The sequence below is a fragment of the Leptodactylus fuscus genome, chromosome 9 (genome assembly GCF_031893055.1).
Source record: "Leptodactylus fuscus isolate aLepFus1 chromosome 9, aLepFus1.hap2, whole genome shotgun sequence".
NCBI lineage: Eukaryota > Metazoa > Chordata > Amphibia > Anura > Leptodactylidae > Leptodactylus > Leptodactylus fuscus.
In genome coordinates this window covers 14,246,217-14,263,324 of record NC_134273.1, presented here as the reverse complement: position 1 = coordinate 14,263,324, position 17,108 = coordinate 14,246,217, and the positions used below count along the sequence as shown (strand labels likewise).

At 43.5% G+C, this 17,108-nt stretch overlaps 1 protein-coding gene across 7 annotated transcripts in view; it reads left to right on the top strand.

The window, feature by feature from the left end:
• Window positions 1-17,108, top strand: part of ELAVL4 (ELAV like RNA binding protein 4) — a 93,655-nt gene that overhangs the window by 74,865 nt on the left and 1,682 nt on the right. For 5 of the 7 annotated variants that reach the window (XM_075286249.1, XM_075286250.1, XM_075286247.1 and 2 more), the window contains 4 exons: window positions 3,552-3,655; window positions 9,446-9,599; window positions 11,599-11,824; window positions 14,243-14,281. In XM_075286249.1, the coding sequence (XP_075142350.1) occupies window positions 3,552-3,655; window positions 9,446-9,599; window positions 11,599-11,824; window positions 14,243-14,281 (523 nt within the window). The remainder of the gene's footprint in view (window positions 1-3,551; window positions 3,656-9,445; window positions 9,600-11,598; window positions 11,825-14,242; window positions 14,282-17,108) is intronic. The other 2 variants (XM_075286253.1, XM_075286248.1) reach the window with 1 other exon arrangement.

The window sequence follows — 17,108 nt, the reverse complement described above, 5'->3', positions numbered from 1 at the left end:
GTCTAGGTTGCATGTATGTCATGGTTATGGCCGGGGCCATGTTGAGAGATAGAGTCTAGGTTGCATGTATGTCATGGTTATGGCCGGGGCCATGTTGAGAGATAGAGTCTAGGTTGCATGTATGTCATGGTTATGGCCGGGGCCATGTTGGGAGATAGAGTCTAGGTTGCATGTATGGTCATGGTTATGGCCGGGGCCATGTTGGGAGATAGAGTCTAGGTTGCATGTATGTCATGGTTATGGCCGGGGCCATGTTGGGAGATAGAGTCTAGGTTGCATGTATGTCATGGTTATGGCTGGGGCCATGTTGAGAGATAGAGTCTAGGTTGCATGTATGTCATGGTTATGGCCGGGGCCATGTTGGGAGATAGAGTCTAGGTTGCATGTATGGTTATGGTTATGGCCGGGATCATGTTGGGAGATAGAGTCTAGGTTGCATGTATGGTTATGGTTATGGCCGGGACCATGTTGGGAGATAGAGTCTAGGTTGCATGTATGGTCATGGTTATGGCCGGGGCCATATTGGGAGATAGAGTCTAGGTTGCATGCATTGTCATGGTTATGGCCGGGGCCATGTTGGGAGATAGAGTCTAGGTTGCATGTATGGTCATGGTTATGGCCGGGGCCATGTTGGGAGATAGAGTCTAGGTTGCATGTATGTCATGGTTATGGCCGGGGCCATGTTGGGAGATAGAGTCTAGGTTGCATGTATGGTCATGGTTGTGGCTGGGGTCATGTTGGGAGATAGAGTCTAGGTTGCATGTATGGTCATGGTTGTGGCTGGGGTCATGTTGGGAGATAGAGTTTAGGTTTCCTGTATGGTCATGGTTATGGCTGGGGCCATGTTGGGAGATAGAGTCTAGGTTGCATGTATGTCATGGTTATGGCCGGGGCCATGTTGGGAGATAGAGTCTAGGTTGCATGTATGGTCATGGTTATGGCCCGCGTCATGTTGGGAGATATAATAGCCTATGTGCACAGTATAAGACGATTGTATAATGGCCATGTCCAGTTGTCGTGCCATGTTGGCAGGTGTAGTGTTTCACGTGTATACAGTGATAAAGTAACATTCAATGATGTCATCTCCCGCGGTCAGGTCAAGTTAAGAAGTGTAGTGTTATATGAATATAATAGTGATATTTTAATATCATATAGATACAAGAGGAGATAGGCTACTTGGTGGAATCTTAGTTTTTCTATTATTCCAGAACCACTGCTCAAGGTGATAGAGATACAGGTGACAAGTGACAAGGATTGAAGTGACACTCCCCTTTGACAACTTCTAGAGCTGTACATACAAGCAACACAACTATGTATAGATTCTCCCTGGCTATATTTAGTTAATGGGTTGCTAGGGATAACTTTAGAGCTTATTTTCTTCTAAAAGGAAGTAAAATAGGTTAATAAAGAATATAACCAAAATGTTCATCAAACACCTTCCTACACAACAGTAAAGGGAAAGGTGACAGCGCACTTCCTCTGTCTGCCTGATGAAATGTGGGAAAGCGGCGGTCATTAATTCCTTCTAAGTCTTGCTAGATTGAGCGGTGCTGGTGGCTGCGGCGTGAATGACACTATGACATCTGAAATAAAATGTTGCTGGATATGGACGGCAGTTGCCATTTGTACAATTATTTTAATTGTCTATTTATTTAACGGCAGAGACCTGGTTGACTTAACCTTGATACTTCATTTCTGGTCACATCCCATGTAACAGCGCTCTCGGGAAGAGACAAGCTGCCAGCCATTAGTTACTAAAGGGAAGGGTGCTGTGCTGTAGTGGATGTAGTGGAATGTGCGGATACGTGTAATACCGACACATTGTACCTTAGTCTTACACATGTGTTATTCTGTCATCGTCCCATTACACAGACTGATGAAGTAGAGAACCAGTTTCTATTGATGTCAATCGGTGCCATTTACATAGGCAGATGCAAACTACATTGAGCATGGTTTGGTGCCCCTACACTACAGATTCCTACATCCTAACCCAGGGATAGGGAACCTTCGGCTCTCCAGCTGCTGTGAAACTACAACTCCTAGCATGCTCCATTCACTTCTATGGGAGTTCCAAGAACAGCAGAGCAAGTAGCATGCTGGGAGTTGTAGTTTTGCAACAGCCGGAGAGCCGAAGGTTCCCTACCCCTATCCTAACCCATATCCTATGAGCTGCATGCATAACATAGTCCATTAGTCAGGTCTACCCAGCTCTGCTCTTTTGGGGGAACAGACCTGTTCTTCTGCCCATTCAAAGTGAGTTTATACCTCAAATAGTATGTATATATTATCCTTAAAGTGTAAATAAACTTACACTATAGTGTGGAGGCCACATGGTGGCTCATTGGTTAGCACTGCAGCCTTGCAGCGCTGGAGTCCTTGGTTCAAATCCCACCAAGGACAAAAAAACATCTGCAAGGAGTTTGTATGTTCTCCCCATGTTTGCATGGATTTCCATCCCATACTCCAGAAAAGACATACTAATAGGGAAAAATGTGCGTTGTGAGCCCTATGTGGGGTTCACAATCTACATAAAAAAAACTTACACTATAGTGCGGATGAAGGGAACAAAGTACATACCAAAATTCACTAAATAAAAGTGACTGTGCCACACTAAAGCAGTGTCAGTTTACAGTAAAGTCTATGGAGAGGGGAGGAGGAGAAGGAAAGAACCAGATATGAGGCCGTCTACAGCATTAAATGAGTCATTTCTATCAGGAGAAGGTTGGATAATAATTCCCGATAACCCATCAAGAAAACTCTCTATAGCGCAGACATCTCTCTACTTTGAGGAATTCCCTTTCTCCATAGACTTCTATTGTACAGATTTGACCAATGGCAGGAGGAGCCAAATAAGAAACAAGCAATTTTCTTTAACAAAGACTATTACGAAGTTTCTTATCATTGCCTGTATTATGAATTTTTTGGATTTGGTCCAGTTTTTAATTTTTAAGGTAAACCATATTTATTTAATATGTTTCACCTCTATGCAGTTTTAACTGTCCGCGACTGCACTATCTGAATACACCCTTATAGATACAATCTGATCAGCCATTGTATCGAGTATTTCAGATTCTGAAAACCCGGCTGACCCTGAGAAGGTCTCGCACACCTATAGACTCACGTGAAATGGAAATTTCCAGATCCAGGGACTATTCTTAGTGAGGGTTTACGGTACTAATCAAGAGTATGGCTTTGTTAAAATTTCAATGCTTCGGCTACGGGATCGTAACGCCTCGGGCCAGCTTCTCTGCCACAAACCAGTAAATGTCATTAAAACCAGAAAACCTTCTTCTACTAAATACATTAAAGGCCTTAGTCCTCCCTAATGTTACATGACAGGTTGAAATGTTTATCTGTGCAGATAATTTCACGTTTTCCTTTTAACAAGATCAGTGCGGCTTCTGTTCTGACTGTCATACCAAAAAAAAAAAAAAAAAAAGCCCTCTGACCTTCAGAGCTCGGTTGACCTTGCCGAAGATCATTTCTATGTAAATCATGTTCCGGCTGATAAGATGATTGGTCCCTAATTTGCTGTTTCTTCTCCCATCTAGGGCAGAGCCTAGGATATGGATTTGTTAATTACATTGATCCAAAGGATGCAGAAAAAGCCATTAACACTTTAAATGGACTCAGACTACAAACCAAAACCATCAAGGTGAGGACGCTCTTATGTATATGGTCATATTTAGTGATGTTGTATTCTTTTGTCCCAGTTGTGGTGTGAATAATATTACCTATGCACTGCATACAGCACTTAAAGGGGAACTGTCACCAGATCTGAAAAACCCAATGACTTCCATCATCCGATCGGCGCTGTCACCCTGAGTATTTTGGTGTTTTGTTTATCCAAATCCGTTCAGCCATTCCAAAGATATAAGCTATTTTATTGTTGATACCTGTTAGGCTATACAACACAAGTGGGCGGTACCACTGCCTGACACACAGAGACCACGCCCCCCAATAGAAGCCACAGTGTTACCACTCACTGGGCTAATTGTATCAACACTAAAAGGGCTTATATCTTTGGAATGGCTGAACGCATTTGAATAAACAAGACACCAAAATATTCGGGGCGACAGCAGTATGAAAGGTTTGGGATTTCTCAGACTCTCTTTAAATTGAGTCACTCTACACAAACATCATACATTCAGCTTTTTATAGTATGCAAATAAGTCCCCAATTGGTTGGGGCATTCGCTCAGATTTGTGTGCCCCACCTCTAAGAATGTGTGGTTTTCGGGCCAGTGTTATGCCATAGATCCTCAGGATTAATCTGATTGTCTTGGGTAGGGCATCCCAGAGAACTGGTGCAACTCAAGAAAAGTCTTGGAAATGGAAAGTTTGGATTACGTGGGGGGATAGTTTAGATTGTTGCCAGAATGTACATGAAGAGTGATAGAAGAGGTGAGGGAGTAGGTATAGGGGGGCGCAGTAATGTGGGGAGCCTGTAGGTGAGTGTGGGGACCCTAAACTGTATTCTATAATGGATGGCAACCAATTGCGCAGGGCAGAGCAGTATGGCCACACCGCTCTATATGGATATGACTGATGGTGTCCAAGTCTTGTATTGAATGACTGATCTTCTGGAAGTTCGGGAGGTCTCCTCTTTTTTTGGGAGCCTCCTGGATAATTCGGGAAAGTTGGCAAGTAAAGGCATCAGAGTAATGGATAGACAGAAAGAAGACAGAATGGGGTTCACTTCTTAGCTCCCCCTATTGGTAGCTGCAGGAAGTCTGAATTACATGATATAAGTCATGCAGGGAATTTGCAACTCTGTATCTCGGTGGCTCAGTGGTTAGCACTGCAGCCTTGCAGCGCTGGAGTCCTGGGTTCGAATCCCGCCAGGAACGACGTCTGTAAGGAGTTTGTATGCAAGGAAAAAAAATATACATTGTGATCCCTATATGGGCAAAAAAATAAAAATAAAATTCCGATTGCTACAAAGACATATTAGAAAATGAACCAGCGCAGGACGCGAAAAAACCAAAATGATGTTGACGGATGGACATCTGCCCCTTACCTAAAGAAATATAGGGGCCACTGTGCATTAATACCAATCTGAAGGCTACGGAAGATATTGAGGTCACAGTGATGTGCGATGTCCCTACAATACGAGATAAGGGAGAACACTCCTAAAAATGACTTACTGAATAATCCAGCTCTGTGGCGCTAAACCAGAAATCCAATTTTTTTTTCGTACTGAACCTCTTTCTTGTTAGCTGGCTCTCTTCCTATCCGGTACGGCTGCTATTCTTGCAGACTGGAAGCTGAAATCATAAAGCGATGTTTGACCTACAAATGACATTTGAGATACATGTTTCCAAGAGTGAATTTTACAAGCAGTATTTACAGTTACTATGAGCGCTGGACTAGAAAACCCACATTCAGCCAATCATACAAAACTGCAAGTTTGTCTTTCTCTCTCCGTTCTGCTGAATCTAACATTAGTCACATTCTCCGTGTTGAGTCAACAGCTATTTTTAAAACACAGAGCGGATAAAGATGGAAACTGATCATTTGTGTTTGGGGGGTTGGTTGGGCTTGATGTGTCTTAAGGGGGATCTATTGGATTTTAAGACTAATGGAAAGCAGTTTTTTTTTCCTGTGTTCCTTTTTTTCCTTGTCTGAGTATTTCCATTGACTGCAGTTCGGAGTTACGGTATTTCAAGGGAGTCTAAGGCTCTTAAAGGGGCTTATGAATTGATGACCTATGTTTTAGGATAGGTCATTAATTAAGGATCAGTGGGTGGTCTGATACCCAGTAGAGCTCTGTGAACGTCACTTCATAGGCCATGTGACATCACATCCATTGGTGAATGGGGCCGATCTGCAATACCAAACACCACCACAGTACGATGCATGCACCGTGCTTGATTTTGCGTAGTCTTGCGGTCTCTTCAAGCAGATGATTGGGTAACCTATCCTAAGGATAAGCCCAGAAATCCCTGCACTTGAGTCCCCCGTAGGGTGGAGCCGATCTTGAGATTTCAGGATCGATTTTAAAATCCGATTTCCGATCATTTTCCATCCGATCCCGATCGTGAAATTTGCTTGATCGCCGATCGGGATCTGATCTTTTCCGATCCCGATTGCTGAACCCTAGTCCCCCACCTCAATTCGATTGATGCCCTCTTAGCCTTAAAACCCCCTTTAAAGCACCCTAGGATTCTGTATAGCACTTTCTAAGGATTTCAGACGTATCTTTTGTTTGTCTTTCTTCTCTTGGTCATTTTCCAGGAAAAAGAATTTTTATCTTTATGCAAATTAGCCTTTTGGTGCACCAGGTCACGGCCGTACGTACTGGTACCACATCCACATTTTTGGCTCTCATTGCTGCCAGCAGTCAGCATCACGCCTTCTTCCATGAATCTTACATATATGTCAAGTGATCAAAACCAAGAACATGTATAGTACTGTGTTTCTTTTACATGCAGATTGCAACATACTTAACTAAGCTCCTAAATTGTCCAAAAGGCTCCCACAAAAAGGGGTGACCTCTTGGCATCCCAGAATATGGGCTTATCTTGGCATCTGTAGGGCTCTTGGTCATAATGGGACATACGCAATTTATGTGCCTCTTATGGCACAAAAAGGGGGTCTAACTGGCCCAGTTAGTGTCCAGGAGAAAAAAAGGGTGCTTGACTTGTAACAACATGGGGCGCGTCATGACCTGAAGTGGATGGGGCTTTAGCAAAAGGAGGAACGGGCATGTTTAAGTTTTTGGAGCAACGTGTCTCTTGCATGCCAACTTCTAAAAGTTGAAAGCCAAAAATAGGTGCATCAGCGGGCGCGACCGTGCCCCTAGTGCTCCAATATGCTCATTTACATAAAGGTAATTCTTTATTTTTTGCTTTAAAATGATACGATGGAGGGACAAACCTTATGAAGCTCCTTACAGGATGCTGGTGATGATCTGGGGGGTGATCTGAGATCTAGTAGATTCTTGGGAGCTGCAGATATAATAATTCCCTAAATATAGTGGTATTAGGCAAAACGTTCGTTTAAAGGGAATCTGTCACAATAAAAATGCTATCCAACCTGCAGGTAGCCTATACGGAGCCGGCGGAGCTGGGCTGACTGATATAGAGTTATATTGGAAAATAGTTATGATAACTGTATTATAAATTTCATTTATTGTGTTAGGAGTCCAGAGGGCGGTCCTACTGAGTGATTGGCAGCTTCCCTGTATTAGTGACCATATAGAGGTTGCTGTCAATCACTGAGAAGGACCGCCCACTGGACTCCTAAATCCAAAATAAGCAGACATTTCTGATAGTTGTATAGAATTTACCCCATAAGGTATATATCCATCTGCTCATCTCCTCCTGCTCTATAACATACTGTCTCGGAGAGCATTTTAAGGGTGGCAGGTTCCCTGTTGGGCTGCAGATACAGTTACGTCATTCTGTGTCTGTGGTATAATAAAAGAATAACCGTAGGAAAGAATTCTAGTAATAAGATTCAGAAAATGACATTAGAGTGGTTCCATCATCTTTAATATAGGGGACCCCAACACAAAGTCACCAGCATTTTATTGATGGACGATAGATACAGGCTTTTATAAAAATCTAAACTAAAAGGGGTATTGTGATATTTACAAGCTGTCCCCATCTACTGGATATGGGATAAATGCCGACCTGTGAGACCTCGCCTGATCAGGAGAACAGGGGTCACAAGTCCCTTGTGTGAATGGAGCAGTAGGCCGCACAAGCGCTGCCATTACATTCAACATTATAGACATAAAGGAGCACTCCGCTATGTCAGGTAATCCCATAGGATTGAATGGCGTTGTAATACACATGTGTGAGCTGCCTATCTATTCATACGTGGCACAGGGAATCCCCCTTTTAGTCATCATTGGGGGTCCCTGCAGTCAGACCACCACCAATTTAGAAGTTATTCCCAATCTGGTGTAATTCCTGACCACCATTATATAGTCACTTGAATATATTGTCCAATGTACAGTTTCACTATGAAGAATAGGGTTGAGGGGATATCGTCACTCCATAGGGAGAGACCACCATTTAGGTGTGTGGAGTCTTATTAAGCCATGAGCGCTCCACTGCAAAGGAACATGGGAAGAATATGCAAATCTGACTTCCATGATGTAATTAGGATGCCAGTGCCTCAGGCATGCACACCTAGATGGTGGTCTCTCCCTATGGAGTGACGATATCCCCTCAACCCTATCTAAGCCTCTCACTTCTGCCAGATCAGTCCTCTGTGCGCCAAGCTGATGAGATGCAAATACATTGAAACAGCTGTCCTTGGCTGAGAGACTGTATCTGGTATAATCCCAACATCATTGCAAACAAAGGCCCCTGAGAAGGTCGGCATGATGTTAAAGGGAGCGCCCTCTATTGGTTTGTTTGACTGAGACTCTGTCTTCTTAATTTCATCATGGAAGATAGACTTGCACATTCTCAGTGAGCGCCCTGTATTGGTGTGCATACTTGAGGCACTGGCATCCTAATTACATCATGGAAGTCAGATTTGCATATTCTTATTATAAAGAATAGGAATAGAGGTGTAAACATGGAGCTGCTAGGCCGCAGTCCAAAAACTGAACCAGGCCCCACAACTGTAATGCATTGCATAGAGTGCTGGGCTTATGGTATTGGGAAGAGTCACTTTATGGGCCCTCTAAGGCTCCTGGGCCCATTGCACTCACCACCCACCAAGTTATTACACCCTGGAAGAATACTGAAGTATATTTCAGCTCTCAGAAATATACATCGACAATCAATAGCCATCATCTTCTATAGGGATAGACTGGTGGAACAGTAGGACATGTCTGACCAACATTTGGGATTACCTTCGGGCGCCATTATGATTCAGACATATCCAGTGGATGGACGATATCTGACTAAAAGAAAGACCGTCTTGGTTGGTCATAGCAACCACTTAATTTTGTAAGAGCTGAATATGAAACTAAAGCTGCGCCATGATAAGTTGCTACAGACAACAAGGACTGATTTATAAATCTGCCCCAGCACTAGTGGTCATTATACGTTGGAGGGGCAAGAGCGCTGCAATGGGATGGTTTTACCTGTATAACCGCCCCCTTGCCTATGACGCTATTCATTAAAAATTTTAAAAGAAAATTTTTAGAGGTTGTCTTACCCCAGAGACCCCTCAATATAGGATATGCGCAGGTCCCGCTCCTGCCACCCCCTGCAAATACAGGAAAACAGTGTTAAATGGCGGCCATGCAGACGGATGGTTCAAGTCGACAGAGCGAGAGGCGCTGCATGTTACTAAGTCACCCCTGACCCCTCCATAGGGCATGCGGACAGGGATTGTCCCGTTAATAGATTATACAGACACGTATTTCGGCTTTCATATGACTTGGTCTTATACTAGTAAAGTTTTTTTTTGTTCCTAACACCAAATAATTTTTCTATTCCTTACCAGTGATCTGATGACAAACTCCTCATTTTTATCAGGTTTCCTATGCCCGGCCCAGTTCCGCATCAATCCGCGATGCTAACTTGTACGTCAGCGGCCTTCCAAAAACCATGACGCAGAAGGAACTGGAACAATTATTTTCACAGTATGGGCGCATCATCACCTCAAGAATCTTAGTGGATCAAGTCACAGGTAAGGACATGAGCAAATCCCATATATCTTGTCATTTATTTATTTATTTAACTGGCCCATGAGTCCAGTGGGCGGTGACACCCAGTGATTGGCCCGCCCATTGGACTCCAAAGCCATAAATGATCAAATAATTGAATACAGTAACAAGTTATCCAGAATGCTTTTGCTGAAAACTCAATATCGTGCAGACAGTGCTCTTCCGTGGGTAGGGGTTAGGTTAGGTTTGCTCATTGAATAGGACTGATGGGATAGATGGTGAAAAATTGCTCTCACGGGTTGCTCAAGACCTACATGCCTTGAAGGTGCGCCCAATGGCTGCATGGCAAGGGGAGATGCTTGTGAAGGTACACGTAATCTTTTACTAAAAATCTAAGAAACAACTAGGAATCTATTTGGGCCAATCAAAGGGATATTGCAATCTTATGAAGTAATGGCATATCGCTAGTATATGATAGCACTTACTGATCATGAGGGGGTCGTGAATGAAGAAAAAACATGGCATTTGTAAACCCTCACAACCCCCACATGTACTCCTGATAATACACAGTTGTGTTGATAGGGGTCAGCATGCTAGCCATTAAATATATGGATAGCACACAGACTAAGCACACTGCCCTGTGACTGTAGCCTAAGACTGCGTTCAGACACTGCAGTAGTGTGCTATGTAGCCACATACGTTTTACCATGATTTGCCATGGTTGTTTAAAAAATGTGTTTCCCTTGTACAATTTATGCCGCCGATAACCACCTGGCAATTACACTCTGCTAATTCTTACTTTTTAACACAGCTAGGTTGTAGATGAGAGGCTAAGAGTGCACAGAACCAGACAATTAATCAGTTAACCAGTCAGTAGGAGAATCCTACTCCACATGTTCCTACTCCTTAGGACTCTATATGTGAGGCTGAATACGGAGATGGATATATTGTAAACCAAGCAGTTGGATTGAAGATAAGGAGTAGGAGAATATGAATAAGTGGAGAAGGAAAGGGATCTTTTTAATAAGATATTTTACAAGGTTTCTTATATTCCCCTGTACCATTCATTTATGACAAGTTGTTTATAACTGGAGGTCCACTTTAACTGAAAAGTGAATACAACAGGGAAAGGGGAATAAGCTGATGTCAGACCCTTGGATTGGACATGTTCAGATTCAACATGTCCAACCTTTCTTTCCTCCATCATCTGCCATTGGGTAGGAGATGTTGGGACACTAGGAGATTGGTAGGAGATGTTGGGACACTAGGAGATGGGTAGGAGATGTTGGGACACTAGGAGATGGGTAGGAGATGTTGGGACACTAGGAGATTGGTAGGAGATGTTGGGACAGTGGGAGATGGGTAGGAGATGTTGGGACACTAGGAGATGGATAGGAGATGTTGGGACACTAGGAGATGGGTAGGAGATGTTGGGACACTGGGAGGTGGGTGGGAGATGTTGGGACACTAGGAGATGGATAGGAGATGTTGGGACACTGGGAGATGGGTAGGAGATGTTGGGACACTGGAGATGGGTAGGAGATGTTGGGACACTAGGAGATGGGTAGAAGATGTTGGGACACTAGGAGATGGGTAGGAGATGTTGGGACACTAGGAGATGGGTAGAAGATGTTGGGACACTAGGAGATGGGTAGGAGATGTTGGGACACTAGGAGATGGGTAGGAGATGGTGGGACACTAGGAGATTGGTAGGAGATGTTGGGACAGTAGGAGATGGGTAGGAGATGTTGGGACACTAGGAGATGGGTAGGAGATGTTGGGACACTAGGAGATGGGTAGGAGATGTTGGGACACTAGGAGATGGGTAGGAGATGTTGGGACACTACCTTATGTATTAGATGGTCAAATAGTCTCTCCAAAATCAACAGGCTTGGCCAATGTGTACTGGCACTTTAAGGAGAGTGGGTTCAATAAAAATATCATATTTATAAGTATTGATCTTTAGTAAGGGAAGAGGCTAGTGATGTTTTATGGAAAGGATTCACAATGTTTCCTCTACAGGTGTGTCTCGGGGAGTCGGATTTATTCGTTTTGACAAGAGAATAGAGGCCGAGGAAGCCATAAAGGGTTTGAATGGACAGAAGCCAAGTGGAGCAACTGAACCGATAACTGTGAAATTCGCCAACAACCCCAGTCAGAAAACCAGCCAAGCGCTACTCTCGCAGCTCTACCAGTCCCCCAACAGGCGCTATCCGGGCCCTCTCCACCACCAGGCACAGCGGTTCAGGTAACTACGACCCCGATTCGGTTCACATCTGACAATTATCATTCCGTTCATCGTCTCTAGCCATTAATATGCTGAATATTCTATCTATTAACTGATCACCTTCTAATAAATCACTCATTTCCATTCATTCCATGGAGAGCAGCGGGGCCTGGTAAGACATATGTAGCGACAGCACAAGACGTTGTTTATGCTAATGCGCGTATCTTCTGTCATTGATTTGTTGGCTAGTTTCCTCATCTGTATAGTAAGAGATTACTTACTGTACGACTGGCTGGAAAATATGCAAATATAGACCAAAGTGTCTGGATATGCAGAGCTCGTACAATGGGAAAGCGATACCAACGCCGGGGAGAGACTTTTTTGTTTCTTTTTCGTGCTACGGCACTGGATTAGCCATTGCAATGTCCACGTCTGCAGCCGGGGAAGGGTTAATTCCATTTTTTTTTTTTGGGTGGAAAGAGGGTAATACGGTGTAAGTGAGGATGTCTCCTTATCTCTCTGTAAGACAGATTGATTATTCACTCAAACCTGCTCAAAGGCCCGTTTTATTCAAGGCTGAGAACTAATCTTCTGCCAAGTTTCAGAAGGTATTGATCAACCCCTCTCCAATATTCTCCTGTGGTGCTTCAGAGGGCTGGCAGGCAGAGCTGGGAAGCCGAAATCCTTTACTGGTCATCATTTTTTAATATCTGTGCATGCAGAGCCCGGGAAAAAAAAAAGATTAATTATTGCTTTCCTTCTTCCTAAATGTATAACTATTTTTGGTGAGCGCTAACCCTCCCCCCCCTTTCCCCCGCCCCTGCCTTCAAAACCCTCCAAAAATGTAACATCCTGTATTCTGAAACCGTTCCAAAAATGGAGCAACCGTCTACTGGCGAAATCATCTCAATTCTGACAGCCGAGGACCAAAATGCATGAACCATTATTTTCTGTCGATCAGGGAGCAATTCAAGCAGTACATATAATTAACATTTTCTGACTACGAGAAGAAAAAGGCAAACCGATGGCAGATTGTGGAGCCGCTTTGCACATTTTTGCATATTAACTCGATATCACGTCGTCCTCTATACCCTAAACAGTTTAGACTGCGCAGTTTTTAAAGGGAAAGACGGTCATGTGCAAAAGTTTAAGAATGCTGCAGTGTGAGAATGCTTTCAGAGATAGAAGGGTTAATAGTTATTAACAAAGAAAGTAAAAATGTAAATCCATCAATATTCGGTGTGACCTTTGCCCTTTGTCTTCCATCAGTTCTTCTCGGTACTTGCAGACAGTTTTTGGCAGAACTGGGCAGGGAGGTTGTTCCCGCCGCCATCTTGGAGAACTAAGCCCAGATCTTCTGTGGATGTAGGCTTGCTCCAATCCGTCTGTCTCTTCATGTCATCCAAGACAGACTGGATGATGTTGAGATCAGGGGGGGGGGGGCCATATCATCACTCCTCTTCAAAAGGGCAAAGGTCACACCGAATATTGGTGGGATTTACATTTCAGAAGGCATTCTTACTTTGTAGCATTTTTTTTTTTTTACACATGCCTATAATTTTTGCACTGTACTATCTGATTGGCTATAAACAGGATGTCCCAACCTCATAGTTTATTTTGTTTTACAGATTGCTTACAATTAGGGTTGAGCGATCGGGATCGGAAAAGATCAGATTCCGATCGGCGATCAAGCAAATTTCACGATCGGCTGGAAAATGATCGGAAATCGGATTTTGAAATCTCAAGATCGGCTCAACCCTAAAAGTGACTTTTCCCATAGAGAAGCACTGACTAGGCTTGAGCGATCGGGATCGGAAAACATCGGATTCCGATCGGCGATCGAGCAACTTTCAAGATCGTGATCGGTAATCGGATTTTGAAATCGATCCTGAAATCTCAAGATCGGCTCAACCCTACTCACAATGGTCTTAAATAACAGATGGAGTGATTCCCCTTACCCCTTCCATACTTCCCAGGTCCCCACTGGTTTGCGGGCTCCAGCAGTGTCAATGATGTGTCGGCACCCTTGGGGTCATTACGGTGACCTTGAGTCACATGTTACATGGAGCTAGAGTAGGGGAAGAGAAATCGTCGGGGACTTAGGCAAGTGTCGTGGAATCGGTAAGATGACCATTGCAATCTGTGAAGATTGTCAAGGGTTGGACATGGAGCAAGGGAGCGCAACACCAAGTCAACGTCCTCCTGTAGCCTAGGCGTAATGCAAGTAAGGGTTAACCCGTGGCATGTTACATTTCTGGAGGTTTTTTTTCGGAGTATGACATGCGGCGTGCTTGAGTCCTACAGGCGGAGGCGCTATCATCCTAATCAAATGGTAGAAGATTTGTCTTTCTGTTGAAAAGGGACGTCATTAATAACAGCTCCATTGAGCTCTCTTACCATCTGTAAGACATTAACCCAAAGACACTCCTTCTCTTTCAGGCTGGACAATTTGCTTAATATGGCCTATGGCGTTAAGAGGTAATTAGAATTTCACAGAATGCCAGATGTCCATGTTGGCACAGATTGGCGCTATAATTTATTTCTTTTCTGTTTGTTTTGTTATATTTTTTTTTTCAATTCACTAACTTTATTTGTGTTTGTTTAATTGCTCTTTTTTTCCCCACCAGCATGTGACATTCTGTTCTTTTACGTTGGGACTTATGTTGGTTTTCATTTCTGAAGATGCCAGTACATTGTGGTGTGCCATATTTTTTTCACTATTTTGTTTTTTTTTCACAGGTGGGCTTCATGGGCGGTTAAGGTGCAGCCGTGACACTGGTTGTTAGATATGTCCATGCAGTGGGGGTGAGGGTAGACACCATGTCTGTACCCAATATGGCGGCTTCGACTGTAGCAATCGCTACTTGTTGTGCAACAATGGGACAGAATTATTAAGCTGTCTTAGTTGCCCAGATCAACCAATCACAGTGCAGCGAATTTAATAGGTAACCAGGCCGACTTCAACAGAATGAGATTTCCACCCATTCTACAAAGACATACTGATAGGACAAAAAAAAGTACATTGTGATCCCCATATGCGGGCTCACAATCTACATTAAAAAATAGAAAACACCAGCGTTTCCATAGTTATAATTGACATGCTGCGTTTTTCAAAAATGAGAACATTTCCGCAGCGGCCAAAATGGTGTGTTTTCGCAACATGGGGTACTGGTGTAAAGGGGTTTTCCTGACTTTATTAATTGATGACCTATTCTTCAGATCAGATCGGACCCCGCAGAGCAGCTGTTTGAAGTAGCAGCGGCACTCCCTGAGTGTCAATGACTGTGTGATGTCCACAACTATGATTATATCCATTAGTCAGTTGGCCATTGTGCTGCTTAGTCACATTCAGCTGAATGGAGATGAGCTATACCATAGCCATTAGACCAAACGGACATTAATTGATGGCCTATCCTGCAGATCAGATCAGACCCCGTAGATCAGCTGTTTGAAGCGTATGGGGCACTCCCTGAGTGTCACTGACTGTGTGATGTACAGGACTATGATCACATCCATTAGTCAGTTGGCCATGGTGCTGCTTAGTCACATTCAGTTGAATGGAGATTAACTGTATCATAGCCATGAGACCAACAGACATTAATTGATGGCCTATCCTGCAAATCAGATCGGACCCCGCAGATCAGCTGTTTGAAGCAGTAGGGGCACTCCCTGAGTATCATTGACCATGTGAGGTCCAGGACTATGATTTCATCCATTAATCAGTTGGCCATGATGCTGCTTAGTCACATTCAGTTGAGCTGTGACATGGCCATGAGACCCACGGACATGAGATCACTTCTTGAGAAGCAAAGAGTAACTCAGTATCATAGTCCAGGACAACCCTTTAATTGGTAACATAGTACCCCAATGGGTAACCTAAAGCGGACCTGTCACCTCTACTGATTTATCTCTTTTAGTAAATGTAGGGCTATGCTGGAGACCGAGGTCACGCTCAGACCTTAGCGCCCAGAGTCATATGCCACATAAGATGACATCTGTATTATGGCACTTGGTGGAGGGGGAGGGCACAGTAGCCCAGCAGATTTAGGTTAGGCCTGGGGTATCAATAGACTAGTTATCCTCCATTAATATACACGACCCGTGGAGCCGTCAGCACCTTAACTGTCCCAGAGTTTTCTTTTATTTGCAGGTTTAATGACTATGATAAGATGTGTAGATTCTTTGCTTTGGTTTATTTTTCCGCACATTCTGTACACCTCTCCAAACATCTTGTATATAGGCAATGAAGCTTACACAACCTAATTGAGATACACAAACTAATACACAGCCATTAGTCCGGAAATCCAGCCTGCACTTTTAGTTTGGTCATTGCAGCAAATATTAACAATTAATGTAAATGATAATTATCCACAATACGTAATAAGGAATCCTAATATCATTATCAGCAGTCCAGCTGGCGAATCATGCCGTGACTCCGTTTAAGGTCAGCGCGGGTGCAACACATTGTTTAGCTCTGACGTACACTGCGTCTAAATTAACCACTTAATGATCTTGCACATCCTTTTTGGATGGCTTCAGTGTACTCTGTGTTTTTATCACAATGGCAGCTAAGTTTCATACAAAACCAATTAAGGCCCCACGTTGCGAAAAACAGTGTTCTTTTATATTGCAGATTTTGCTGCGTTTTTTTGAGCCATAGATAGGAGTGGCTTGAAAAGGAAAGGAAAATGTAAGGGAGGCTCTTATACTTCTCCCTTCTGTTAAATCCACTCCTGACTTTGGCTGCAAAATCTGCACCAAAAAATAGTGTGTTTCCGCAACATGAGGCGACTTTCACCACCTCAGCCATCTCCAACACTTGTAGTAATAGGCACCGCTCTGCTGATTCCAGCACAGTTGGAATTTTTCTCTCTAACCTCAACCGTTCCTGAGCAATCAGTGCAGGTAGTTCCAGTGCTCTATATGCTTATTAGGCTCTCTGTCAAGTGGGCGGGTCCCAGACTATCCACTCCAACTCACAACTTTACTGATAGTAGAGAGTCCAATGAGCATCTCAGAACTCAGAACAACTCGGAAATGGTGGGGAATAGAGAAAAAAATCCAACTGTACCAGATTCAGTGGGGCAGGATCTGTTGAAGACCTGGAATTGGTGGAGGTGATGAAAATTCCTCATTAACTAACCAATATAATAGGAAAAAATCCACACAAGCGTTGTAAAGATACCCAATCTTCTCAAATTTAGGACCACAGAGTTGCAAGACCATGGGATTTTTATAGGAGCTTATATTTTTATTTTTTAAAGGGCTTGTTCAGATATATCAAGTAGAAAAAACCTCATGGATG